Source organism: Trichosurus vulpecula, chromosome 5, assembly GCF_011100635.1.
Source record: "Trichosurus vulpecula isolate mTriVul1 chromosome 5, mTriVul1.pri, whole genome shotgun sequence".
Lineage (NCBI taxonomy): Eukaryota > Metazoa > Chordata > Mammalia > Diprotodontia > Phalangeridae > Trichosurus > Trichosurus vulpecula.
This window is the reverse complement of record NC_050577.1, coordinates 213,133,928-213,160,527: the sequence shown is the minus strand read 5'-3', so window position 1 is coordinate 213,160,527 and position 26,600 is coordinate 213,133,928. Positions and strand designations below refer to the sequence as shown.

At 42.3% G+C, this 26,600-nt stretch overlaps 1 protein-coding gene across 1 annotated transcript in view; it reads left to right on the top strand.

Annotated features, from left to right (window-relative positions):
* Window positions 1-26,600, top strand: part of ANO4 (anoctamin 4) — a 429,862-nt gene that overhangs the window by 369,223 nt on the left and 34,039 nt on the right. The window contains exons 17-23 of the mRNA XM_036759990.1: window positions 1,627-1,709; window positions 3,730-3,870; window positions 7,392-7,556; window positions 17,801-17,837; window positions 23,636-23,747; window positions 24,932-24,989; window positions 25,857-25,954. Coding sequence (XP_036615885.1) covers window positions 1,627-1,709; window positions 3,730-3,870; window positions 7,392-7,556; window positions 17,801-17,837; window positions 23,636-23,747; window positions 24,932-24,989; window positions 25,857-25,954 — 694 coding nt within the window. The remainder of the gene's footprint in view (window positions 1-1,626; window positions 1,710-3,729; window positions 3,871-7,391; window positions 7,557-17,800; window positions 17,838-23,635; window positions 23,748-24,931; window positions 24,990-25,856; window positions 25,955-26,600) is intronic.

The window sequence follows — 26,600 nt, the reverse complement described above, 5'->3', positions numbered from 1 at the left end:
TGACTTTAACTAAGTTGGGTGATTTCTGCTCTCATTTGCCTCAGCGGGGATTGCAATACCTGTCCTGCCTAATGATGGGAATGATGGTTTGAATTTACATTTTTTAAAAAAATTAAAAATTAATTAAATTATAAATTTCTATTTATAATTATATTATTATATTTATATTTAATTTTTTAAATTTACATTTTTAAAAAGTTCTCAAAGTGCTTAACATACATTCTCTGCCATTGCAGAGAATCTGCTATTTTGAGCTGAAATGAGGCTGAAGGGCCATCTAGCCCACTCCTCTCCCTCTGTAAGTGAATACCTGATTTGCCCAGAGGCCTCCAGATGGGAGGTGAGCCCAGGTTCTCCAGCTCCAGTGCTCTCCCCACTAATACTATGCTGAGATCAGTGCTGTCCCCGTTTTAACAAGGAGGAAACTGAGGGGAGGACAGTTGACTTGGCAGATGTCATGGGGTCAGATGCCACAGAGCAAACAGTCATTAAATGTGGGGCATTCAGCAGGAAATCTCCCTCCAGAAGAAACAATATTGCCTTCACTTGTTCCCTGGAAATGTTTCCAGTGAACTAGGGGGCAGACCTTCCTGTAGAAATGAGAGGAAGAACAGAACGATAAAGCAAAGAGGCCGTTTCTCTTCTCCACAGAACTGCCTGTGGCACCGGCCACACACAGCGAGCAGCAGACGTCCTTCCGAAGGGGCAGGGAAGGGGAAGCCAGACAGTCGTGCCTTGAAATCCCCAGACTCCTTTTCTTTCTTTTGTCTTGTAATGGGCAAAGGAAAAAATGCAATGTCTTTTTTCTCCATGGAGATATATTTATAATATCCACTATCAAGATGAAAAGTCACAAGTCCTTTAAACATCTTGAAGGAGCTGGAGCTCTGAACCTATCTGCCTAGAGTCAGGCACATCTGGACATCCCCAGGGCTCTAGCTCACAGAGAAGCAGCCACATGTTTAGACTGTTCAACGTTAACTGTGGACTCTACTTCTTATGTCATTATGGCTCAAGAATTTCTAATCCAGGGATTCATAATCTGAGTCCAGGTTTTTTACAAACGTACAAATGTGCACACACGCACACCCACATCCACACACACACACACACACACCCGTCTCCATGTATGTGTATATATACATACATATATATTTATTTACATATATTGATATATAAATACAAATGCATCTATATATACATACTTATATGTGTGTATATACATGGATAGAAGTATGAACATAGATAATTACATATAATTTTATATATGTATACATATATGGGGGCTTGTTTCATATTGTAGCCTATTATATATTCAATTATCTATGTGCATATATACATACATACACATTCAATTATTACTGTATTTCAAGATAAGTGGTGTCTGCCATCCTGTGTATTTTATTCTATGCATTTAAAAACGATTCTGAGGAGGCGTCTCCTGGCTTCACCCAGACTGCTCCGGGGCAGTTCTAATCCTTGATTTCCTTTCAGCTTGCCTTTGCAGTCCCCTCATTCATGACCCTTCTCCACACACTTACATTCTCAGTGGTACGATTCATCTCCCCTTGGCACCTTCATTGCATTTTTTACTTTCATTTATCTGTCCTTCTCTCTCCATTCCAGCAACCGTTTTCCTGGAGTTTTGGAAGAGAAGGCGAGCAGTAATTGCTTATGACTGGGACTTGATCGACTGGGAAGAAGAGGAGGTTTGTATGAAAACATGTCCCTCAGCTTGCAAGACCATCCCCCTTTCCCCAGGCTGACCCATCCAGCATCGTGGAGAGAGAGCCCAACTCAGGGCCAGGAAGGTCGAGGTCTGGGCTCTGCCTCTTACAGCGAGCCATGTGACTCTGGACAAGTCCCTGCCACTTCTCATTGCCCCTGGGAAATCTCTAAGTTAACGAGTCACTGACATAGTGTTGCCCTGCATTGGTAAACAGGGTTTCCTTCCCTGTGAGTCCCCTATGCCAATGAAATCACAAATACGATCCCTCTCCCAGCCCTTTCACCCAGAGTCACCTAGAAATGTACTTTTCCCTACCTCCTCATTGGATTAGACAGACAGGCAAAGCTTTTAAGTATATCCCATGTGCTCAGCACTGTGTCAAGCTCTGGGAGTACAAACACCAGGAAGCAAGATGTCTCCTGTTGGGTAGGAGCTCGCATTCTAATAAGGGAAGACAGAACAGGAACATATGAAAAACTGGAGGTGTGTGTGTGTGTGTGTGTGTGTGTGTATGGGTGTGTGTGGGGGGGGGTGTGTGTATGGGTGTGTGTGGGGGGGGGTGTGTGTATGGGTGTGGGTGTGTGTGTGTGTATGGGGGTGTGTATAGGTGTGTGTATATGGGGGTGATAAAGGGGAACCTTGTAGGTTTCCATGTCCATCCTCTACTGTGGCTGCCTTCAATAAATGGAATGAAGCTAAACCTGTTCCAGAAACTGACTGGACATGATAAGTAAACACTTATTAAGCGCTTACTGTGTGCTGGGAACTGTGCTAAGTGCTAGGGATACAACTGTCTCTGCATTTTATCTCTTTCCCAATTCACATAAACCTCATAAGAATTCCATATGGCTGTTCAGTTTGCACATTCAGTTTAGAGCCAGGAAGACCCAAGTTCAAATCCTGCCTCAAGCTGTGTGACTCTGGGCAAGTCACTTAACCTTTCCATGCCTCAGTTTCCTTATTTTTCAAATGAATATAATGATAGCACCCAACGTTGTTGTGAGAATCAAATGACATGGTATTTGTCAGGTGCGTTGCAAATCAATGTATTACAGAAACACTAATTCTTCTTACTCTTCTTATTCATCTCCCCCATACCTGTCCTTTCCTCCTCATCACTTGGCTTCTGCCCCCATCCTAACACTGGCCAGCTTCCTTCCTGGGCTTACACATCCTCCACCTTGTTAAAAGCCCAGCCTCAATTCCTCTCCTCTCTTGTTCAAAGACACACGAATATTGTATAAAATCTCCATCAACTAAAACCTAACACCCTAGCATTCTTTTCCTAATCCTGTAATTACTTTTTATTCTGTGACCTTTTCTATTTGGGCATATTTCAGCTAGATAAATCAAATCTCCGTTTGTTTTAGAGGTCTCAAAAGCCCCAACTGTAGCTGGTTTTGGTAGGTTTTTAATGTTTCTAAAGTCAATTGTTATATATAAAATCAGTTGATTAAAAGTGAATTGCATGTGATAAAAATTTTAATTGTCATATTTTTAGCTATCCAAATAAAAGAACAAGGAGGATAACTAGAGCTAGCTGATAACTGTGTTTTGCCATTTCCCAACATGGAGACTTTCATCTTCATTGCAGTGTTTGAGTTACTCCCTAATAGTAGAAAGGAAATTTGTTCATTCTTTCAGGTCACTAGGGAACTGCTTTAAAACAATCTTTTTGGTTCGTGGCTTATAGTTTGACTTAATATAATAATGGAAATCTCACAAGTATGTGAGATACTAAAATATCCATCTGAATCACTTGCTTCCAATGATGGTGTATCTGGGGTATACTTTCTTCAAGCTGACCATTTCTGGATCTAAGATTTGGGGCTCTGAGCCTGCCATATTAGACTGGTTGGCAGGTTGGTGGAGAAGCTGGTACCAAAACAACCAGATGGCATGCTAACATAAAACAGTGCTTTGTTCATCGGTCTGTTCGTTTGTTTGTTTCTCCTGTGTGCAACTGCCCAGTCCATAAAAGTTGTTCCTTTCTTCTTTAGGAAGAAATACGGCCCCAGTTTGAAGCCAAATACTCCAAGAAAGAGCGGATGAACCCCATTTCGGGAAAACCAGAACCTTATCAAGCATTTACAGATAAATGCAGCAGACTTGTTGTTTCTGCATCTGGAATATTTTTTATGGTTTGAGGACTTTTTTCCATTTCTTTTTTTTTTCTAAATGAAACTAACAGCTATGTTTGTATAAAGTGCTTTCAGAGACTTGACCTCACTTAATCCTAATATTAAGCTCAAGAGGCAGGTAGGAGGGAAAAAAAGAATGATTATTGATCCCATTTTACAGATGGAAGAACTGAGGCTCAGAGGAGAGGAAGTGACTGGCCTAAGGTCACCCAGCTAGTTTGTGCCTGAGCTAAAGCAAGAATCCAGGTCTTGTAATCCCAAGGTCAATCCTTTCTCTACACTGTACTTAGAAGGCACAATCAATCCACCAGTGAACATTTATTAGACACCTGCTATGTGCCAGACACTATGCTAAGGATACAGAAAGAGTCTAGAGACATATCTTGCCCTCAAGGAGCTTACAATCTAGTGGGGGAGGCAATAACCAAACAAATGTAAACAAAGCAAGCTCTAGACGGGATAAATAGGAAATCATTAACAGAGGGATGAAGAGGGTTGGGGAAGGCTTCCTGCAGAAGGGGCTTAAAGGAAGCCAGGGAGGTCAGTGGTCAGAGCATAAAGAGCGCCGGGAAACCTCACTCCTGAGCTGCCCCTGCTGAGAAGCAGGTTTGTGGGTTTGCGAAGTCGTCTTGCACTCTGACCGCGATGGGCTGCACGCACTCATGTACTGCAAGTATTTTCAGGAAGAAATAGAATAGCTGAAAGTCACTAAGACAAGAGCAGATAGAAGGGGCAACCTTTGGTGTCAAGCAGACCCGTGTTCAAATCCTGACTCCAACACATACTTTGAGCAAAAAAATCAGTTAAACGCCTCAGCACCTGCAGAGAGCTCACTAGGAGTTACAGGAATGACCAAATTTCATCACTGGAGGAAGTTTCCATACTGGGAGTGCTCACACTTATGAAACAGCTTTAAGCCCTCCTTCTCCCCCCACCCACCACTGGTGTCTTTCTCACCTCCTCGTCCCCTTCTCTTCCTGATAAACTTAGTGATGAAAATAATCTTATCTCCCCCCAAAAAGAGAGAGGAATGGGGGTGGGGGGAAGAGGGAAAGAGAAAGTGGAGGAAAAGAGGGAAGGATATGACAGATATTTACAGTGAAATGAGCATTGAATTTGCCACCAAAAGACTGTTAATTCCTGGCTTCATCAAAGTGATCATAAATCAAAGATTGGAATTGATTCTCAAAGAGCATCTGGGTGGTACAGTAGAAAGAGCTCTGGGCCTGGAGTCAGGAAGACCTGAGTTCAAATGTGGCCTCAGAAACTCACTAGCTGTGTGACCCTGGGCAAGTCATTTACCCTGTTTGCCTCAGTTTCCTCATCTGTAAAAGGAGCTGAAGGAAATGGCAAACCTCTTCAGTATCTCTTCCAAGAAAACCCCAAATGGGGTCACGAAGAGTCAGGTATTACTGAAATAACTGAACAACAACAACAACATTGACTCAAGGGGCATCTAGTCCAAGGTGAGGAAACTGAAGCTGCCAAATATCACATAGGTAGTGGCCAAGGTGAGGCAGGATTTAAACCAAAGTCTTTTTTTTTAAATCCCATGACCCTTTTCCTACACACATAACCTCTGTACTTACTAGCTGCTTGTTGTTGGTCATGTTCCATAACCTCTCTGGGTCTCAGTTTCCTCATCTACATAACGGGGATAATTATGTTGTGAGAAACAGACCAGTAGAGTGGGAAGAGCCCTAATTCTGAAGTCAGAGGAGCTGGGTTCAAATCCTGCCTCGTAGTTGCCTATATGACCCTGGGTGAGTCATCTGGCCTCTTTGAGCTTCAGTTTTTCTCCTCTGTAAAATGAAGGGGTTGGGCTAAATGTTATCCAGGGTCCCTTCCTGCTGGAAATCCACAGTCCTGTGATCCCAGCTTGGGCATCTCTGCTCTGTGACCTTGGGAAAACTGTTTTATCACTCTGCACCCCAGTTTCTTATTTGTGAAATGAAGGGGCTGGCCTCAATGGCTCTAACGTTCTCCCCCAGCTCTTGGGCTCTGACCCTAAGATTTTCATACTGTCTGCCGTAGGGGGCTTGCAAGTCATGAGAAGCCTTAGTGCAGTATTATAATAATAATTATTATTATCATTATTATATTAGGTGCTTAATAATTGAGGCCCTTATAGATTATTAAGCATTAATAGCTTAGTACCTTTAGTAGCATAAAACTGTGCTAGGACTTTGGAGACACTCACTCTGTCCATAGTTGTGAGCTTGTATGACCATGAAGTGCATATTTATTTTGGTAAATATTTCTCAATCAGATTTTAATCTAATTGACCAGCTTTTCTGGGCAGGGAGTTTCTGATCTAGTCTAGGAGTGTACTGGGGACAGCTCAACAGGCCAAAAAAGCTGATTGTTAAATTTTCGGGGTGAACATTTGCACCTTGGAAATTGACAAATGCTACAAATCTGGGCTGGCTTTATTGTTTTTGGTGTAGGAGAAGGGTCACTGGATGTTTTTTAAGAAGACACATTTGAATCCTGCCTCACCTTGGTCACTACCCGGGCAGCTTCCGTTTCCTCACCTTGACTTCATGAAGTCTGTTTCTCCTAGTGTAGATGACAGAGTTGAAAGTCTAGAGCAGTAAAGTAAAACTCTTTGCTCTCATTCTGGGAAGAAGGCAAACTGTTTACACATGCCCCAAGAATTCCTTACTTCCTGAAATGGGATTTTTAACAGCAACCCCATGGTGGCCAAATGAGATCTGATGAGATACTATAGGTGAAAGTGCTTTATAAACTTGAAAGGGCGATATAAATGTAAGCTATTATTTTGTTACTGTTATTATTGTTACTTATCAATTCACATGAATAGCTCAGAGAGGTTCAATAAAGAGGTACTGGGGGTGGGGGGCTGATGAGTTTGACTTGTGGTTGGAGGGTATTTGGGGGTGTGGGTGCCTGTCCAGATCCTCCTACTTACCCAGCTGGCATCCCAAAATTCTTTGACTGCCATTTTCCAAATAGCACAGCTCACATAAACATTTTGGTTCAAGAATCCTTATAGCTCAGGGAAGGGACTAACAAGGTCAACGTTTTGGAATGTGAGACTGTGAAACTCAATGGAGCAGGTCCAGAAGAGCTGGGTTCTCCTCCTGGCGTTGTGATGCAGTCATTATGTAACCCAGTGGCCTCTGCAGAGCTGCAACACTTGGACTGATTCCTATTTTTTCTCTGATATATTGCACACATTTTGAAGTCTTCAAAGACATATAAAACAGTAAATGCAAATTGAAGAATGGAGTGTTCTGGGAAAGCTCATCTCAGAATACAGAGAGTTGTTAAGAGACAATTGTCCTTTATGAGTTATTCATTTGTAAATGATTCAAAATAGAGTAAATACAGTGCTCCTAATAGGATACTACCAAAAAGTATATATATATATATATATATATATATATATATATATATATATATATATATATATATATATATATGAGTTTTTTTCTGATGGAGATGATTCTCTTGAAGCCCCAAAACCCACAAAGCCTTCTCTGTTTTTTCCACTATAGATCTGCGTGGTGATTGCCGCTGTGTTTGGAATCGTCATTTACCGTGTTGTGACTGTCAGTACTTTTGCTGCCTTCAAGTGGGCTTTAATCAGGAATAACTCTCAGGTTGCGACCACAGGAACAGCAGTGTGCATCAACTTTTGTATCATCATGCTGCTGAATGTGGTAAGGAGAGGAGAGAGGAAGGGTGGGGGAGAAGGAGACACGTGGCTTGGATGGACTCAAGGCAGACTTGGCCCTTCTCTTCTGAAGCGAGGAGGAGCCTACATGGGAGTCAGGGCACAGGGGAGTCTTACGAGCCACAGGAGGGGTGGTGGTCAAGGCTGAGAAAAGGGGTATGGAGTAGAGGTTAAAAACCTGGGCTAAAATCCCACATGGGTGACTTGCTAACTCTGTGAGCCTTGAACCTTGAGCCTCACTTAACCTCTGAGGCTGAGTTTCTTTGTCTTTAAACCCATACATCCCAAGGTAGTTGTGATGATCAAATGTTAGCATGCGTATCAAGCATTTCTGAATTATATTAATATATGGATACGTTAATGTGAGTTACTGTTATTGTTAGAGGAAGACTGGCTGACAGGGGAAAGGACTGACTTTGGAGTCAGGAAGAATTGGGTTTGTGTCCCATCTCTGCCACAGAGGGGCTGTGAGGCGCAAGGCAAATCACACTAACTCTCAGTTTCTTCATTAGTAAAATGAACTTAATACTATCACCTGCTTTCCTGGAGTTGTAGTAGAGCATCATACAAAACAGGAAAAAGCATGAAAACTGTAATAGCCCTTAAGCTGTACTGACTTTTCAGACATATGTAGAAAGGGTTTTGTACATCTTGAAGAACTCTATAAAATGGGAATTACCATCATCATCATCATCATCATCATTATCATTCTTTCGATGGGATCCCAATAGAAATGGTCCTGCAACAAAGAGCCGTCCTGCTATTATTCTTAGACATTAAATGTCTATAAACTCTTTCATGAACAGATAGAATAATTGCTTTTTATGGCTAAATAGGAGCCCAATGCATCTTCTGCGGGCTCGCTGACAGCATCCTCTGGCTAACACCTAAGTCTCTATATTTTGAAAGGTTTTTTTGTTTCATGTAGTTTAGAGGTGAGGAGTGTTTGGGATGGCAGCATCTATGAAAAATGGGGCTCTTAAGTGTTTATGGATCAAATTTAAATTCATTGCAGGAAATGGTTCAGTCTGTAACAATGGTCTGGTTTCAATTCAGTTTACTGGCTGAATTCTCCAGGTTTATTTTGAGGTCTGTATGACTGTTTTGTATTTTGAGATCTCATCTTACAAACAGGAAGCTTATCATCTGTCAGTCCATGAAAGAGAATATTCTGAGGTACAATTCTAGTCTCAATTCTAGTCTTCTGCCTTGCTAACTATTTGAACAGTGCGAGTTTTTTGCAATCTACATCATTACTACAGCTACACTACTGCCACCAGCACCATTGCCCCAGTCACTACCACCACCACCACCACCATCGCTAGTGGTGGTACTACCACTCCTTCTCATCCTACTACCACTACAAGTGCTATATAAATATTAGTTGTTATTATTATGACTACTGCTGCTAAATATTGCCATAGTGACAAAAATAATAGTTGAAACTTCCAAAAAAGAGAAAATGGGGTTGGGAAGGGATTATCAACATTACAGAAGACTTCTTCACTTTGCAAAAGGATCCACACAATAGCAACTGCCCCCTAAGACTTTTAAAATGTCATTCTTCAACACTGAAATTTTTCTCCTGCAAAATAAAGAAGCCTTTTGAATGTCCCTCCCCATGTGTGTGGTGGCTACCCTCTCCCACAAACAGTCATACTGTTAATGCAACTAGGAATGCACATGGAGGAACACCTGGAGTCAGGTGACAAGAAGGAAAGGGATACGAGGACGTGTAGTCAGGGCAGATCACATTCTTAAGGATGCATCTCAGCTGCCTTAATCCTCAGCAGAGATGTCGATGCCATCTGCTGATCCTTAACTGCTAAAAGATCTCTTTTTGCCAAAGGAGGGAGGGAGAGTCTATCAGCTATTTTAGTTCATAGCCCCAGAGGCTATTTTAGCACTTTGTGATTCAGACTCCATCTGTAGTCTGTCAGAGAAACCCCCAAGTCTGAATTCAAGAGCCCTTAACCCAGATTGTATGAACTTATTTATTTTAATATTTTGGTAATTGTGTTTCATTATGATTGGTTTCTGTTGTAATCCATAGGGTCCTGAAATTGAAGTCTGGAAGGCTTCACTTTAAATCCTCTCTTTCAGTTACCCATTAGATTGTTGCTGTTGTTGTGTTTGTCCTTCGTTCTTGAAGAAGACCATGACATCAGGGAAATGATGACGTGACTTGCAGTTGACTTGGATTTGAGTGAGGGAGGGCTGTGCAAGGTCACCAGCCTCACTTTCTCCTCCAGAGCCAGCCGGGTCCAGTGGCCCGATATTCACCAGGAGGACTAGAGATGGCTCAGGATGCAATGGGAGACCCTGGCCCTTGTAGGCTAAGGTCTTTTCAGTTTCTCACTTTGAGTGAGGTAATGCCGGTTCAGTTAATAGGCCACTTTAAGAAGTTAATCAAGGGATTAGACATAGGACTATGGGCAAGTTACTTTATTCTCTTAGCCTCAGTTCATCTGTAAAACGGGCATAATAATACTGACCTAACAGGTTGTTGCGAGGATCAGATGAGATAATAAATGTAAAGTGCCACTTAAACATTAGCTATCACAATCCTCTGCTGGTTATTGTTTTGGTTATTTTGTTGGTTATTACCGTTGTTCTGCAAAGAGGTCTGTAGGTTTGAGCAGGCTGCCCAAGATGGCCAGGACACAAACAGGATAAGTGCCCCTAATCTGTTTAATCCTTCAATAAGCATTTATGGAGCACCTTCTGGATCAGGCTCTGGGATTTGATCCCAGTAATGAAACAATCAATGCTCACAAGAAGTTTACAATCTGGCTTTCATACTCTTTTATCTGACTTGGGACTGGGAAATTCCTTTCGCCTCTTTCCCCCTCCCATAATGCCAATCGTTGACCATACAAATCACATCCTGGGAGTGAGCCTGAAAGGGGCTACCTGGGACTGCAAACCTTTGTCCTGTTTCCCTTCCAGTCAAGTAGCTAAGCTGCTGTCCTCTCTGAACATATTGCTGTCATTAGAAGTAAACTGACCCTGCTAAAAGAAAAGGACAGTTTTAAGCACAGGCACTGGCCTCTTGAGCAACGTGCTTTTTAATAATAATAATAAAGTTTAAATGGAAGGAAAATTAACCAAATCCATATTTTTTTCAAATTCATAGACTGGATAAGTCCTTGAAAAGTCACAGGCCAAGTATGAGGCTTCTTGTGTACTTCTTTCTGGTGAAGAGTTCTAAGCTTTCTCTAGCCTGAATAACCCGAGGAAGGGCAGGCAGTCAGCAGCCACAGCCTGGGAGATATGAGTAAGCTCTGTGGAACTGTTCTCATGTTTTGTTTGCAGGACAGAAGGGAACACTTGGACTGCTCAGAGGTTGGGTTGCTTCCCCAATCTGTTTGATAAATCACATGACAAAATAAATGCTGCAACAGTTGAAAAATACCATTAGAAAGTAGTAGGTATTAGCCATGAGAATATAAGCTGAATCCATTGCTGTGAAGGAGGCAACAGGCTGGACATGAGCTTTCCCATCTAGATGATAGGATTTCTCCCAGATCAGGTCTTAAGAGCTGCCTAAAGCACTGAGTGGTTCAGAGATATATGCCCAGGATCACAGTCAGTATGTCTCAGAGGCCAGACCTGAATGAATTCAGGCCTTCTTGACTTTGAGGTCAGTGTTCTAATGTGGCACAGTGTCTCTCTTTCTGGGGTGAAGGAACCCGGGAGTTAAATCTAAACACTTCCTCATTAGTAAAATGTGGAAATCCTTCTTAGGGCATTATCGTTCTATCAGAATTACTATTCTGTTGGATGATTACAGCACCTGATTCACAGGGTAAAAGAATTAAAAGAGATTATGTATGCAAAGCTTAAAATGCCTTACATGTTTTAGCTATTAGGATTATGTTCCCACTGTGTCCAATCTTCACTGTGTCCAGTTGTGACGACATTAATATGTATCATGTCCAACAACTGTGCTAACAGACCCTTTATTATTTATGGCGCTCTCACAGAGGTCCTTGATGCTACAACATATTTTTAGCTGCAAAGGCTTTTGAGACATTTATAATACACACAGATGTGGGAGCAAAGCAATGGTTGCTGTGGACTCCAGAGAGTGGACGTCAGTGAAATCCAGACTGCAGAATCACAGGATATGAGATCCAGAGCTGGTAGAGAACCCAAGGTCCATCTTGTCCAACCCCCTCCTTTTACAGATGAGGAAACTGAGGCCCAGGGACATTCAGTGACCTTCCAGATAGTAAGCATCAGACCAGGTCCTCTGACTCCAAAGCCGGTGCTTCCTGCCATTCTGCCTTGCTATGAATGCTGAATTTTTAGGTCATGCAGAATTCAATTTTCAAGAAATAGTCCCCTAACAGTACACAGTGTCCAGTACTGGTACCATTGCTTCTATGCAAAATGATGTAGTTGTTGAGTTTTTTTTTTAAAAGTTAAGTGGAGTGCATTTTAGTGTTGTATATTTACCTGTAATTTAGGTAATTGTCTTCACATTAAATTGATTAATCCATGCCACAGTATACCTAAACTGAAAAATACTTGACTTTCACAGTCTTAAAGCAGAATGAGTGGTCTCTTGTTATTATTGCATTATTCAAAAAACGTCCCTAGAGGGCGTTTGAATGAATTGTTTTTTCATGTAACTGACAACATCTAGAGAGTTGTCAATTTCCATCATTTTGTATATTTGGGTAACCAGTAGATGATAAATGCTCCTGACTTTAAGATTCCAGGTGGGCTTAGTTTTGAGATTTCAAAGTAATCTGGTTTGCTTCCTTTTGGGGGAGTATCTTTTTCCTCAAGTTTAATTTACTGGTTGAGTGTTCACCAACAAATGTCCTTTGCATTTCTACCACCTTGATAGGAAAAGATGGGAAAGACATGCTCACAGGCACTAGAGGTGAACTTGTATCTCTGAACATATATGGTAAACTCCTTCAGGGCAGAGATAATGTCACCTTTCTTTTTGTATTCCCAATTCTTTTTTTTAACTCCATATTTTATTATTTAATATTTTCTAGTTTTCAGCATTGATTTCCACAAGATTTTGAGTTACAAATTTTCTCCCCATTTCTACCTTCCCCCCACTCCAGGATGGCATATATTCTGATTGCCCTGTTCCCCAGTCAGCCCTCCCTTCTGTCACCCTGCTCCTCTCCCATCCCCTTTCTCCTTACTTTCTTGTAGGGCAAGACAGATTTCTATGCCCCACTGCCTGTATATCTTATTTCTCAGTTGCATGAAAAAAAACAAAGTTTTTTTGAGCATCTGCTTTTAAAACTTTGAGTTCCAAATTCTCTCCCCTCTTCCCTCCCCACCCAACCTCCCTAAGAAGGCAAGCAGCAGGGCAGCTAGGTGGCTCAATGAATAGAGCACAGGCCCGGGAGTCAGGAGGACCTGAGTTCAAATCTGGCCTCAGACACTTGACACAATTAGTAGCTGTGTGACCTTCGGCAAGTCACTTGACCCCAATTGCCCTGCCTTCCCCCCTTCAAAAACAAAACAAAACAAAAAACAAAAAAAATAAGGCAAGCAGTTCAACATAGGCCACACATGTATCATTATGCAAAACACTTCAATAACAGTCATGTTGGAAGAGACTAACTATATTTCCCTCCATCCTATCCTGTCCCCCTTTATTCAATTTTTTTCCTTGACCCTGTGCCTTTTCAAAAGTGTTTGCTTTTGATTACCTCCTCCCCCATCTGCCCTCCCTTCTATCATCCCCCCTTTTTTATCCCCTTCCCCCTACTTTCCTGTGGGGTGGGATACCCAATTGAGTGTGCATGTTATTCCCTCCTCAAATCCGATGAGAGCAAGATTCACTAATTCCCCTCACCTGCCCCCTCTTCCCTTCTAACAGAACTGCTTTTTCTTGCCACTTTTATGTGAGATAATTTACCCCATTCTATCTCTCCCTTTCTCCCTCTCTCAATATATTCCTCTCATACCCCTTAATTTTATTTTTTAGATATCATCCCTTCATGTTCCACTCACCCTATGCCATGTGTGTGTGTATATATATGTATATGTATATATATATATGTGTGTATATACATACATATATTTTATACACACACACACACACACACACACATATATATATATATATATATACACATATATATACACGTATATATTCCCTTCAACTACCCTAATGCTGAGAAGGGTCTCATGAATTACACACATCATCTTTCCATGTAAGAATGTAAACAAAACAGTTCAACTTTTGTAATTCCCTTATGATTTCTCTTTCTTGTTTACGTTTTCATGCTTCTCTTGACTCTTGTATTTGAAAGTCAAATTTTCTATTCAGCTCTGGTCTTTTCTTTGAGAAAGCTTGAAAGTCCTCCATTTTATTGAAAGTCCATACTTTGCCTTGGAGCATGATACTCAGTTTTGCTGGGTAGGTGATTCTTGGTTTTAATCCTAGCTCCTTTGACCTCCAGAATATTATATTCTAAGCCCTTTGATCCCTTAATGTAGAAGCTGCTAGATCTTGTGTTATTCTGTATTTCCACAATATTCGAATTGTTTCTTTCTGGCTGCTTGCAGTATTTTCTCCTTGATCTGGGAACTCTGGAATTTGGTGACAATATTCCTAGGAGATTTCTTTTGGGGATCTTTTTCAAGAGGTGATCAGTGGATTCTTTCAATTTCTATTTTACCCTCTGGCTCTAGAATATCAGGGCAGTTTTCCTTGATAATTTCTTGAAAGATGATGTCTAGGCTCTTTTTTTGATCATGGCTTTCAGGTAATCCAATAATTTTTAAATTATCTCTCCTGGATCTATTTTCTAGGTCAGTGGTTTTTCCAATGAGATATTTCACATTGTCTTCCATTTTTTCATTCCTTTGGTTCTGTTTTATAATATCTTGATTTCTCATAAAGTCACTAGCTTCCACTTGCTCCAATCTAATTTTTAAGGTAGTATTTTCTTCAGTGGTCTTTTGGACCTCCTTTTCCATTTGGCTAATTCTGACTTTCAAGGTATTCTTCTCCTCATTGGCTTTTTGGAGATCTTTCCCCATTTGAGTTAGTCTATTTTTTAAGGTGTTATTTTCTTCAGTCTTTTTTTGGGGGGGTCTCCTTTAGCAAGTCATTGACTTGTTTTTCATGATTTTCTTGCATCACTCTCATTTCTCTTCCCAATTTTTCCTCTACTTCTCTTACTTGCTTTTCAAAATGCTTTTTGAGTTCTTCCATGGTCTGAGACTAATTCATATGTTTCTTGGAGGTTTTTGGTGTAGGCTCTTTGACTTTGTTGACTTCTTCTGGCTGTATGTTTTGTTCTTCTTTGTCACCAAAAAAGATTCTTGAGTCCAAGTCTGAGTCTGTTTTCACTGCCTATTCATGTTCCCAGCCAACTACTTGAGCCTTGAGCTTTTGGTCAGGGTATGACTGCTTGTAGAGAGTACTTTGTCCCAAGCTTTAGGGGCTTCATTGCTCTTTTCAGAGCTACTTCTGTACAGCAAGCTCTGCCACACCGGCACTCCTCCTCCCCCAAGAACTGCCAACCAGGACCGCAACCCAGATCCAAGTAGGGCAAAGCAGGCTCTGTACTCACCCTCTGATCCACAGCTTAATTCCTCCCACCAGGTGGGCCTGGGGCCAGAAGCAAGCACAGGTGGAGTTCTGAAAGCAGCTGCAGAGCTGCGCCACCTCCAACGCCCCCAGGGCTGGCTGCACACTCCTCTCACTCTGTTCCAGCAGTTTTTTCCACTAACCTGCTCTGTTGTCTTTGGCGTTTGTGGGTTGAGAAGTCTGGTAACTGCACAGCTCAATGATCTAGGGCCCTACGACTGGCCCCTGGTCTGGTTGGTCCTGGCATGGCCCATGCTGGGCTGTGCTTCACTCCATTCCTAGCTCTGTGCAATAGACCCTTCCTGGGGACCATCCAGGCTTTCTGGGGCTGGAGCCCTGCTTCCCCCTGCTATTTAATGGGTTCTGCAGCTCTAGAATTTGTTCAGAGTCATTTTTTATAGGTGTTTGGAGGGACCTGGGGGGGGAGCTCATGCAAGTCCCTGCTTTCCAGCTGCAATCTTGGCTCCACCCCCTCATATTCCAAATTCTTAACACAGTGCCTCCCACATTTTAGGTAATCAATGCTTTCTGGGTAATGGAATCATTGATTGATTGACCGAACAGGACTTAGAGATCATCTAATTCATTGGTGTCAAACTCAAATAGAAACAGAAGCCACAGATAGACTTAGAAAACTGTATGTTAGCATTATCTGTTTTGTATTATATTTTTATTTATTAAGCATTTTCCAGTTAATTTAAATGGCACTCAGGCATTTTGTCCACTTATGGCCTAGGCCTTGAGTTTGATGCGTTTGTGTTGAAAGGAGGATTCTTTGTTTGGGCTTTCACCCTAATTAAAGAAGCAAAACTCAGGACAAAGAGAAATAAAAGGAATTTATTATAAGTATGTCAAGGTAGCAATACACTGAGGGGTTGATCAATGGAGATCAGCAATGGTTTGGAAATTGAGCCAGCTTTTATGGATAACTTTTGTAATGAGACAGACAATTCAGATGGGTCCACATCAGCAAAAGACATTGGGCACTTGCATCTCTGTTCCTCCCCAAGGTAGGAATATGTGACAGTTTCCAGATACAAATATATAGGTTGGAGGTGGCTAACCAAACAGTAATGTCCCCCCAACACTGACTGACAAGTAGATCTGGGAACAGTAAGTCTCTGAATCAGCATAACTTTCAATATCTGATTCACCCTACGCTCTTTGTTTACTGATGAGGAAACAGGTCTAGGATAAAGGAGTTACTAGAAATAGATGTTGACAGAAAGAAATACCCTCCATTTTTGTTCTCAATGTCCATACTTTTCCTGAAATCCCTCCTTAATCACACTTGTAATAAGTGATATCTCCCGCTATGAAACTTCTATGAATAACCCTTACAGACCAAACCAGTCACAGAACACTTACCTTGTAATCAGATTCTCTCTGCATATCCTTTCTCTCCAAATGGATCAGAAGGTCTGGGGCTGGCAGCTATCACAGATTCATTAGAGATCAGAAACCTTAAAAGGGCATCTAAGCCAACCAATAGCAGAAAAAACCCTTTACAACATCAATCAAACAAGCATTTATTGAGCTCCTACTGTGTGCCAGGCACTAGAGAAATAAAGACAAAAGACAATCCCTGTCCTTAAGGAGCTTATAAGCCTCCCCTCTACCAAGGGAGAAAACTCCCTATATAAGAATTTTCAGAATAAATACACTGATACATGTTCTTGTTCTTACTATATGCCCATCATTAGTTCACATCTATCCCAGTCTTTAATAGAAATCCAAGAATTTCTGATAATCATTAATTCCTCACTAAATATTTATTAAGTACCTACTATGTGCCAGGCCTTTTGCTAAGCACTAGGGATACAAATAGTGGCAAAATACAGTTCCTGCTTTCAAGGGCTTAAAATTAATTTAGTGAGAATGACTAAAACTCTTTGGGACCACTCAAGGGCTATTTAATACTAACTCCAAAATGGTCTACCCTTTCTTGCTTGACCTACTATCAGATATGAATTTTTGTTATCTTTTCAATTGTAGGGATGGATCAGAATTACACTACCCTCAGACTCTCAGTTTCTCCATGAGGCCATCCATTTGCAAGATGGTCACGTGAACCGTTGCCCTAATGGAGAAGTCATGGCACAATAAGCCCTCAGTAAATGTTGGCTGATATTTACATTGTGCTCAGGAATTGAGGGCATGCATGACCTGGCCTGTTTTTATGGGTAAAGTTGCTCCCAGTGAGAAAACTCCCTCTACTAATGTAGATTGGCCCCACGGGCCAATCTATAGTCTTAGAGAGTTGCCTTAGAGCACTGAGAGCTAAGCAGTTTGTCCAGAGTCAGTATGTATGAGAGGCAAGACATAAGCCCAGGTCTTCCTAACCCTGAGGCTTGACTTCCACAGCACTTCATGATGCTGAGAAATTACCATATACCCAGGGGGAACAACAACTTGTCTCCACAGGATGCCAACCCCTAAAAAAGGAACCCAGAAGATGTGGGGCTTGTTGACAGCAAACGTGCCCACCTCTCCAGGGTCCTTCTAGAGCATGGCCGCCATGAAAATGAATGGGTTCTTTTCGAGGAGAGGAGGAGCTTGCAATTTGATTGCTGGATCAATTGCTTCTTCTCTATTTCTGTATTTGGGGGTCACTTTCTAAATTGTGAAATAGTTTTCTCCTTGTTTTGCAGTTATATGAAAAAGTTGCTCTTCTTCTGACAAATTTAGGTAAGTGGCAGTGTTTTCCTTCGAGACACTCAAATACCCTGGGGGTGAAGGATGAAGATGCCATGTGTTTAGAAGCAGGTAGTGACAATTTCTGAATTGGCCTAAGATGGGGAACCATGTTAATTGATTTATTTTTAAGTTTTATTTGATGACTTTTGTTTGTGTATCATAGTCATCTCCTGGTCTCTTCCAACCACAACTCCCCTCCCCCACTAAACATTTTTGTGACAGAGAAAAAAATAGCTGAGCAAAACCAACTGATATAATGACCATATCTTAAAGCATATGACCTACACTTCTCAACCAAGAGGAAGGAGGAATGTTTTATCATCATTTGTTTGGGTTCATATTGGGGTCATTACCATGGATGCTCTTTGAAAGTTATTATAGAGAAAGAAATATAAGGGTGTTTTTTGTTTGTTTTTTGTTTTCCTTTTAGGGGGTTGATTAACCAGAGGTCCATTAATTTTTTATTTTAAAATATTTTAATAACTATTTCAATATGACTTTTTTGTAATTCTCTGTCTTCTACTTAATGCATTTTAAAACATCATTCTAAGAAGGAGTCCATAGACTTTGCTGCCAAAGAGGCCCATGACAGTAAAAAGGTTAAGAATCCTTTTATTGCATAGAGAATGCAATAAAGGTGGGACCTATGGGTATCTGATTACAACAGCTTCCCCTAGCCAGGAAATCTGCCTTTCATCTCTGTAACCAACAGATTACCTGGGGGCTCAGAGCATTTTGTGAATTTTATTTGTAATCTGTATTTTTTTAAGCTTCCCAGCTTCTCAGAAAAAGGAAGTCATGTAGAACTGAGTCCTTTGCCTGAAACCCTCAGGGAGGGCAGCTAAGTGGTGATGTGTTGAAGGACTTGGGTTCAAATCCTACACCTTTGTGAATTTGGGCAAGTTGCACAAGCTCCTTAGAAATCAGTTTCATTATCTAAAAAGTGAGAGCAATGGACTAGATGATGCTAAACTCCTTTCTCATTCTAGATCTTTAATAGGAATCCAAGAACTTCTGAGAATAAGAAATCCTGCATTCACATCTCACCTCCTTAGAGCTCAGTTTCTCCATCTATAAGATGAAAACATTGGACTCTAAGGTCCTGTCCATAGATCTACGATCCTAAATAATTTTAACTCCCTGAGCCTCAGTTTCCCCATTTTAAGAAAAAAATGAGGTTGAACTGGCAGCCTCCAAGGTCCCTGCCAGCTCTGCACCTGTGATCGTATGACCCTAAATGTTAGGATTCTTTGCCAGCTGCCATATAACCCTGAGAAGATCTCATTCAAACAGTGCCTCGCACATAGTAGGAGCTTAAAAATGCTTTTTTAATTGAATTAAGTTTGCATTTGGGATATATTTTAACAGGAACAAAATTTAAATAGCAAGACATTTTTTATTTTTAAAAAAAACACCCATTAGAGAGTGAGCAGAGTTTCCATTTGCTCATTTGCACAGAGGACTTGCTCCAGAGCCACTAGACTTGAGTTCAAGGCTCGCCTCTGCTGCTTACTGCCCATGTGGCTGTTCACAGACCTCATTTAACCTCTATAGGCCTCCATTTTCTCATCGGGAAAGTGAGGGGGCTGGGCTAGATGGTCTGATTGACCGACAGATTCTGAGGTCCCTTCTAGCTCTTGTTCCAAAGATCCCACATCAATACTTTATAATTCACAGAGAATTTACTTAATTTTCAGGTATATCACATCCTCAGGTGGTTGTTATGAAAGATGGAAATAAACTTGTCATGATGAATCCCTCCAAAGCCATCATCTATGACAGTGAAAAGCTGCGTCCATCCAGGTGAACTCTGCGGAGCTCTCAAAGCAGCAGAATGAGCTGAAGGGCAGCTAGGAACGCAGCTCAAATGTTTAACACATCTTCAAGATGTAAAGAAGGCTCCAATTTTATTATGCAAGCTGTTAGTCCCTAAATTTATAGATACAGTCGCTCACATATGACCCATGTTGGCTCACTTACTTATGTAGCTTTCCCAGTGAGAAATGCTTGTTGATTTTTTTGCCATTAAAATATCTCTGTACAGCCCCAATTAGAAATAACATGGATAGAAAATCCAAAGTGGAACCACCATCTGCCTATATCAGCAAAGGGATTAGACTTTTAATCACAGGGCCTGAGATCACAGCTGAGTTCTACACTTTACTATCCATGTGACCCACTGCAAGTCAGTTACCCTCGGAGCCTCATTTCCTTTTCTGTAAAATGGGCATAATACTACTAATGAGAAAATTGTCTCTAAAGAGCTGTGTCACAGGAAAGCACTACTCTGATAGAGTCATAAGAAAAGTCCCTGGGGCAACTAGGTGGCACAGTGAGCAAAGCATCGGCCTTGGAGTCAGGAGGACCTGAGTTCAAATCCAGCCTCAGACACTTGACAAACTTACTGGCTGTGTGACCTTGGGCAAGTCACTTAACCCCAATTGCCCTGCCTTCTCCCCTCAAAAAAAAAAAAAGAAAGAAAAGAAAAAAGTCCCCGGAGAGGACTCTTAAACAATCGCCTGTTTATTTGAGAGCTGGTCAAGTCCCCAAGCAGTTCTCCTATTCTCATCTGCCCCATGTCCAGGCCTCTGGACAGGCCTTCAAGAGGATCAAGTCCCTCTGCATACACACCTCTCTAAAGTCAAAGCTTAGCACTATGACCACCTACCTCCATGAAACCTTTCCTGATTTCTCTCTGCTATTGCCTAGCCTCAAAAAAATTACCTCTTGTATATTTTATATATCTATGTGTGTGTATATGTATAATGCACTCAAATGTAGATATAAGTATACACACACATATTGTTGTTATTTGGTTATTTGCAGTTGGGTCCAACTCTTCATGCCCCCATTTGTGGTTTTTTTTGGCAATGATACTGGAGTAGTTTGCCATTTCCTTCTGCAGCTCCTTTTACAGATGAGGAAACTGAGGCCAACAGGGTGAAGTGACTTGCTCAGGGTCACACACCTTCTAAGTGTCTGAGGCCAGATGTGAACTCAGGGAGATGAGTCTTCCAGACTCCAGGCCAGCTGTATATAGAGATAGATAGATGTATGTATATATGTTTATATGTATATGTGTACACACATATACATACACACATACATGTATCTATAACATGTATATACGCCTATGCACCCAGGGCCCTTTCCAGTCATCCTGATGGATATCTGGCCACTGAGCCCAGATGGCTGTGGAGGAGAAAGTGAGGCTGGTGACTTTGCACAGCCCTGCCTCACTTAAATCCAATTCACTTGCAAGTCATGGCATCGCCTTCCTGATGTCATGGTCCTCTTCAAGAACGAAGGACAAACAACAACCACCCGTGTGCACACATACACACGTATAGTAGATGATTAATAAGTATTGGTTGATTGACTATGAGACAACAGAGGTAAAATCTGGGCCCAGGACTAGTGATAGAGCCATTATTACATCCTCTCAATAGTAACCTGGCCCTATTGTAAAATCCAACCTCTTAGGTCATTTTAAAACAAAATGATCCTCCTTCCTCTTCTCTCTGTGATGGCCTTCCAGGAAACATTTTGGGCTGATACAGAGATAAAGTACTGAGGTGAACTGTTCTAAGCTTCATAAATTGGAGGAAAGAAGAAAAAAAACTTTTTTTCAGTAAATGGAGGGTTTTTTTTGACAAGTACTTGAGTTGAGAATGCAATTAGGGATAAGTGGAACTAACATTGCACTTTCCATTTGGAGGCAGAATCTGGCAACTGATACATCCTTCAAAATGTATTTTATAGCTGTAGAACTCAAGGCAATTTAGGAGGAGAAGGTCCCTGCCTGGCTTAGGAGCCTGGAATGCAGGGTTAGCACTTAGTGTGAGACCAGCTCTTCTCCAGGGGCCCAGCCGTGGCGGGGAATGTACAGTAGGGAGAAGAGAATCCTCTCTATTGAGCATTTAGCATCCACTTTCTATGTTCTAGACCAGGGCTGTCCAACCTTAGGTTTTTATTGAAACAATAGACAATATATTTTGATTTTGCCATTTTAGTGAGGGCTCCCTGGGGTGGCTCACCTTTATTTACTAAAGCATTTATGTAAATTTCTGTGCTTGTAGGCGGGTTACATAAATCACACTGGGGGCTGCATGCGGCCAGTAGCCTGCATTTTAGACAGCCCTGTTCTAAACAATGTACCAGGTACTGGGGATACAAAGACAGAAACCAAACTAGCCCTGCCCTCTGGCAGCTCACATAAACACACTTAGAGCAGAAAGAAAGCCTTGCTAATTGGTGGGGATCAGGGAAGGCTTCCTGGAGGAGGTGGCACACAAAGTGAGTTTCAAAGGAAGCGAGGGAATGTAAGAGACTAGTAAGGAAGGAGCACATTCCTGGCATCAGAGACAAAAACTCAAGAGGCAGAAGACAGGGTCCAAAGACTGGGAGCAGAAAAGGCAGACTGTCAAAGAGATGGGGGACTATGTGGGTGGCAAATCCGATCCTCTCTTATTATCACAGCTCTCAGTCTTAATCAGAAGGAGAACCTGGGTTGGGGGCAGGAACCATCATAGGATCATAAATTCAGGGCTAGACGGGACCTTAAGAAGGCATCTAGTTCACCTCCCCCCGTTTTACAGATGAGAAACTGGGGCACAAAGAGGTCCGATAACCTCCCCATGTTCCCGCATCTAGCAAGTACCGGAGGCAGAATTTGAAATCAAGGGTCACTGCTTGTAAGTCAGGGACACCATCCACTGCTCCGCCAAACTGATAAATAAGATACAGTCTAGTAAGGACAAGAAGCAGGAATGAGCCAGAACCCGCTGATTGTGAGCATTTAGTTACACCACAGAAAGTGACAAACTCTACAAATGGGAACTTGATTTGTTATTTATTTATTGTCTCCATTCAAGTGACAGAGAACATGTTAATAGTGAAGAATAAATTTAAAAGCAGATTAGTGCATACTTATTAGGGGGAGGGCCAGTTGCTAAACATTTACCAACACACCACTGGACAAAAGACACAAAGAAAAGTATGTACTCCAGCACATTTCAGAGATGAAGTGTAAGGTTAACAGAGACCCCCTAGGAAGGGCCTAGGCTGCTCTCCCAGAACTTTTTGCCTTGCCTTCAATACTAAGGAAACCTGTGATTCTGTCAGTTGGCAATTACTTCACCAAGTCAGGTTCCACTCCCTCACACATACACATACCCCACACATACATTTTAGAGAGTGGCTGTGACCCAGAAAGATCCACAGCCACAAGCTAAGCATGGGAGAAGTGGCTCACACTGAGCTAGACAGCTTTTCAGACAACAGAGGCAACAAAATAGGAACATTCACAATGCAAATGGCAGCTATGGCAAAGCGAATAGGGGGCTGGGCTAGGAATCAGGGAGACCTGGGTTCAAATCATCTTCTGACACCAGCCAGGTGGCCCAGGTCAAGCCCCTAAACCTCTCCCACAGTCAATCGGCAGGCATTTACCAACTGCCTGCTGTGTGCCAGGCACTGCTCCAGTGGCTGGGAGACAGTACAAAGAATGAAGCGATCCCTCTATTTCTTAGATAACTTTTTAGGATTTCTCTGCTAAATTTTTGATGGGTTAATGAGAAGAGTTTCTTCTTCATCCGTATCTGAATTGTTTCACCAAGTTAGCACTTGATTTCCAATGCCCTTCATGGGTCTGTGCGGGTAAGCCTCCCTGAATGCTGGCAGGGCCATTGTGGTGGGCCCTTGGTGAGAGAGGCGCTAGTCAACAGGCCAAGCAAAGGTGGCTGGAGGGTCAGATGAAGGCTCTCTGTCTCTGCTCCCTCTGTCCACAGAACAGCCTCGCACCGAGTCTGAGTGGGAGAACAGCTTCACTTTGAAAATGTTCCTTTTTCAGTTTGTCAATCTGAACAGCTCAACTTTTTACATCGCATTCTTCCTTGGAAGGTAAGGACTTGAGTCCACGCATCTCATCCCATGTAGGAAGCAGAGAATGGGCACGTGGCTGAGCTGAGATAGCACCCCTCTATGGCTGGGGGGGTGGGGCATGTGTGACATTTCTTACAGGGAAAGGACCAGGACCTAAGGAGCTGTTCAGGCATCCAGGTTCTTGAAGGAGAAACCTCAAACCACTCATATTTAACCACACCACAGTTTTACTGCAAAACTTGGCACCAGAATTCTGGGGGAAATCTGCAGCTCCTAAAGTCTTTTTACAACAGGGTATATCACAGAGGTCCCCCAGAAACAGAGGAAAAAGGCAGTGTGGTCAAATGGAAGGGGCTCTAGTTCTGAAGTCAGAGACCTAGGTTCCAGTCTCTCCTCTGACACTCCTTGTGTGACCTTGAGCCCACCTCTGAACAGTTTCCTCATTGCTAAAATGAAGGCACTAGACAAGATGCCCTCTGAAGTTCCCCTCCAGTGTGAAAACCCATTATTCCTTTAATCATTTAGTCATTTGTCCCGCCTGGGCCTCAGTTTCCTCATCTGTAAAATGAGGGGTTGGTTCCCGAGGTCCCATCTTGCTGTTAATCTATTTCTTTGTCATACTAGCTGTGTGACCTTGGGTAGCTCACTTCACCTGTGTTCCCTGTTAAATGAGGGGGCTGGGTGAGATGACCTCTCATGTCCTTTCCAGCCCTAGATCTATGACCCTATGGCCTCCTTAGGCCTCAGTTTACATGTGGTGAAATGAGGGCTTTGGACTCATTGGCCTCTGAGGTCCCTTTCAACACTAGGTCTCTAGGGGTCAGTGAGAGGTGGAGCAAGCTTTGATCAATGGCCCATTATGTCTTGGTCATTCTGGCCCCTCCCTCCCCTTGCTTCCTGGTCTGAGGTCAGAGATCACTGGGAACACCCTTTCATGAATACATCAAGGCTTTATGCGTTTGGGATTGGGGAAGGATGAAAAAGTCCTAAAATACAGTCAATATGGCAGGGGGAAAACGAAGCAAAATCAGGACACGGTCCTTCTCAGGGTTATTAGTAAGGAGATGAAGCCTGTTAAGGCAACTGGTGTGACAGAACAGTGCCCAGTGATTTGTTTTCAAAGAGGAGCTAAAGACTGTGTCAAGCATGACCTGAGTGACCGTGCTGTGTGCCGTGCTTTAATGTGGTCTCTTGTGTTGAAGGTTTACAGGACACCCAGGTGCCTATCTGAGGCTGATAAACAGGTGGAGACTAGAAGAGGTCTGTATTCTCCTTGGATGCCCAACTTTCTACAGCCTTCCAATAAGGAACATTGGGGGGAAAGAAAGGAAGGGGGAAACAAAAGTCCTTGATTTGGGCAGAGCTGGAACTGGGAATTCTTATGCCAGAGGCAAATTCGGTGGGGTAAGAAGGGGAAAAAGGTAAAGAGGATGCTAATTTAATCATTCATATAATAACCTAATCATTCATGTGCATATTTGTATGTATGAGATTTTTATGTAGAGAAAATATATTAGTTATGTGTATATATTTGTATTTATACACTTAAGACCCCAATTCCCCAACCCATAACTACCCCTACTTCTCTAATCCTGGCATGTGATCATGGGTACAGTCAAGGAGGAGAGAGGACCTAAAAGTATAACTCCCCCCCACTACAAGGGTTGTGAGGAGGGCCAGGAAGAAGAGAGAAAGTGAGGAAACAGGCTTGGTTCTTCTCCTCTCCTTAGTCATTCAATAAACATTTATTACCGTGTACCAGGTTCAGCTAGGTGGCACAGCAGATATAACCCTGGGCCTGGAGTCAGGAAAACATCCTCATGAGTTCAAATCTGACCTCAGACACTTACTAGCTGTGTGACCCTGGGCAAGTCATTTAACCCTGTTTGCCTCAGTTTCCTCATATGTCAAATGAGCTGGAGAAGGAAATGGCAAACTACTCCACTATATCTGCCAAGAAAACCCTAAATGGGGTCACGAAGAGTTGGACACGACTGAAAAACAGCAATAATAAACTATGTGCCAGGTGCTGTGCTAGGTGCTGAGGATATAAAAAGAAGTAAAAGACAGATCCTACCCTCAAGGAGCTTACAGTCTAACGGAGCTCTGTGTTTGTTTGCATTGCAGTGCCACCCTAGCGGATGCCTTATTGATCTCTGTATGCAAATGGGAATTATAATGGTGCTAAAGCAGACCTGGAACAATTTCATGGAGCTTGGCTACCCGTAAGTATAAGAGACATTCTGGCCTCAGGGCCTGCTGCCTTGCATGGATGGCCAATGAGAGGTCCCGGGGGCAGCTAGCCATTAGGGCAGACCATGGGCTTCCTGGGATTATGGAAGGTGGGACCTGTTTTAGAAGACTCAGTACTAGCCATGATGGCAAGAGGCATGTGGTATGGTAGAAAGAGAGCTCTCCTTGAAGTCAGGAGAGATCTGGGTTTGACTCCCAGTTTTGCCACTCACTGCCCTGTGACCCTGGGGAATTGAATTAAGCATCCTCTACCGTTCCTTCCAGCTCAAAATCCACGATTCTGCTTCTGACGCACACTAGCTCTGTGATGATGGAAATGGCACTGAGCCACAATTTTATGCATCTGGAAGATGGGGCTAAGACTACATTGCAGGATTTGAATGAAAGAAAATGTATTAAAGTATTTTATGAACGTCCAAGTGCTGTATGTGTCTGCCATCATTAGCATCACAGATTTAGAGCTGCAGGGGATCTCAGAGGCCATCTAGTCTGTTACACCTCACTGATGAGGAAAATGGAGATCCAGAGAGGGCAAACCAGGTTCTGAACCCCGCTCAGTCAGTCAGCAGACATTTATTATTCACCTACTATGTGGTAAGCTCTGCCTTCTGACATCGA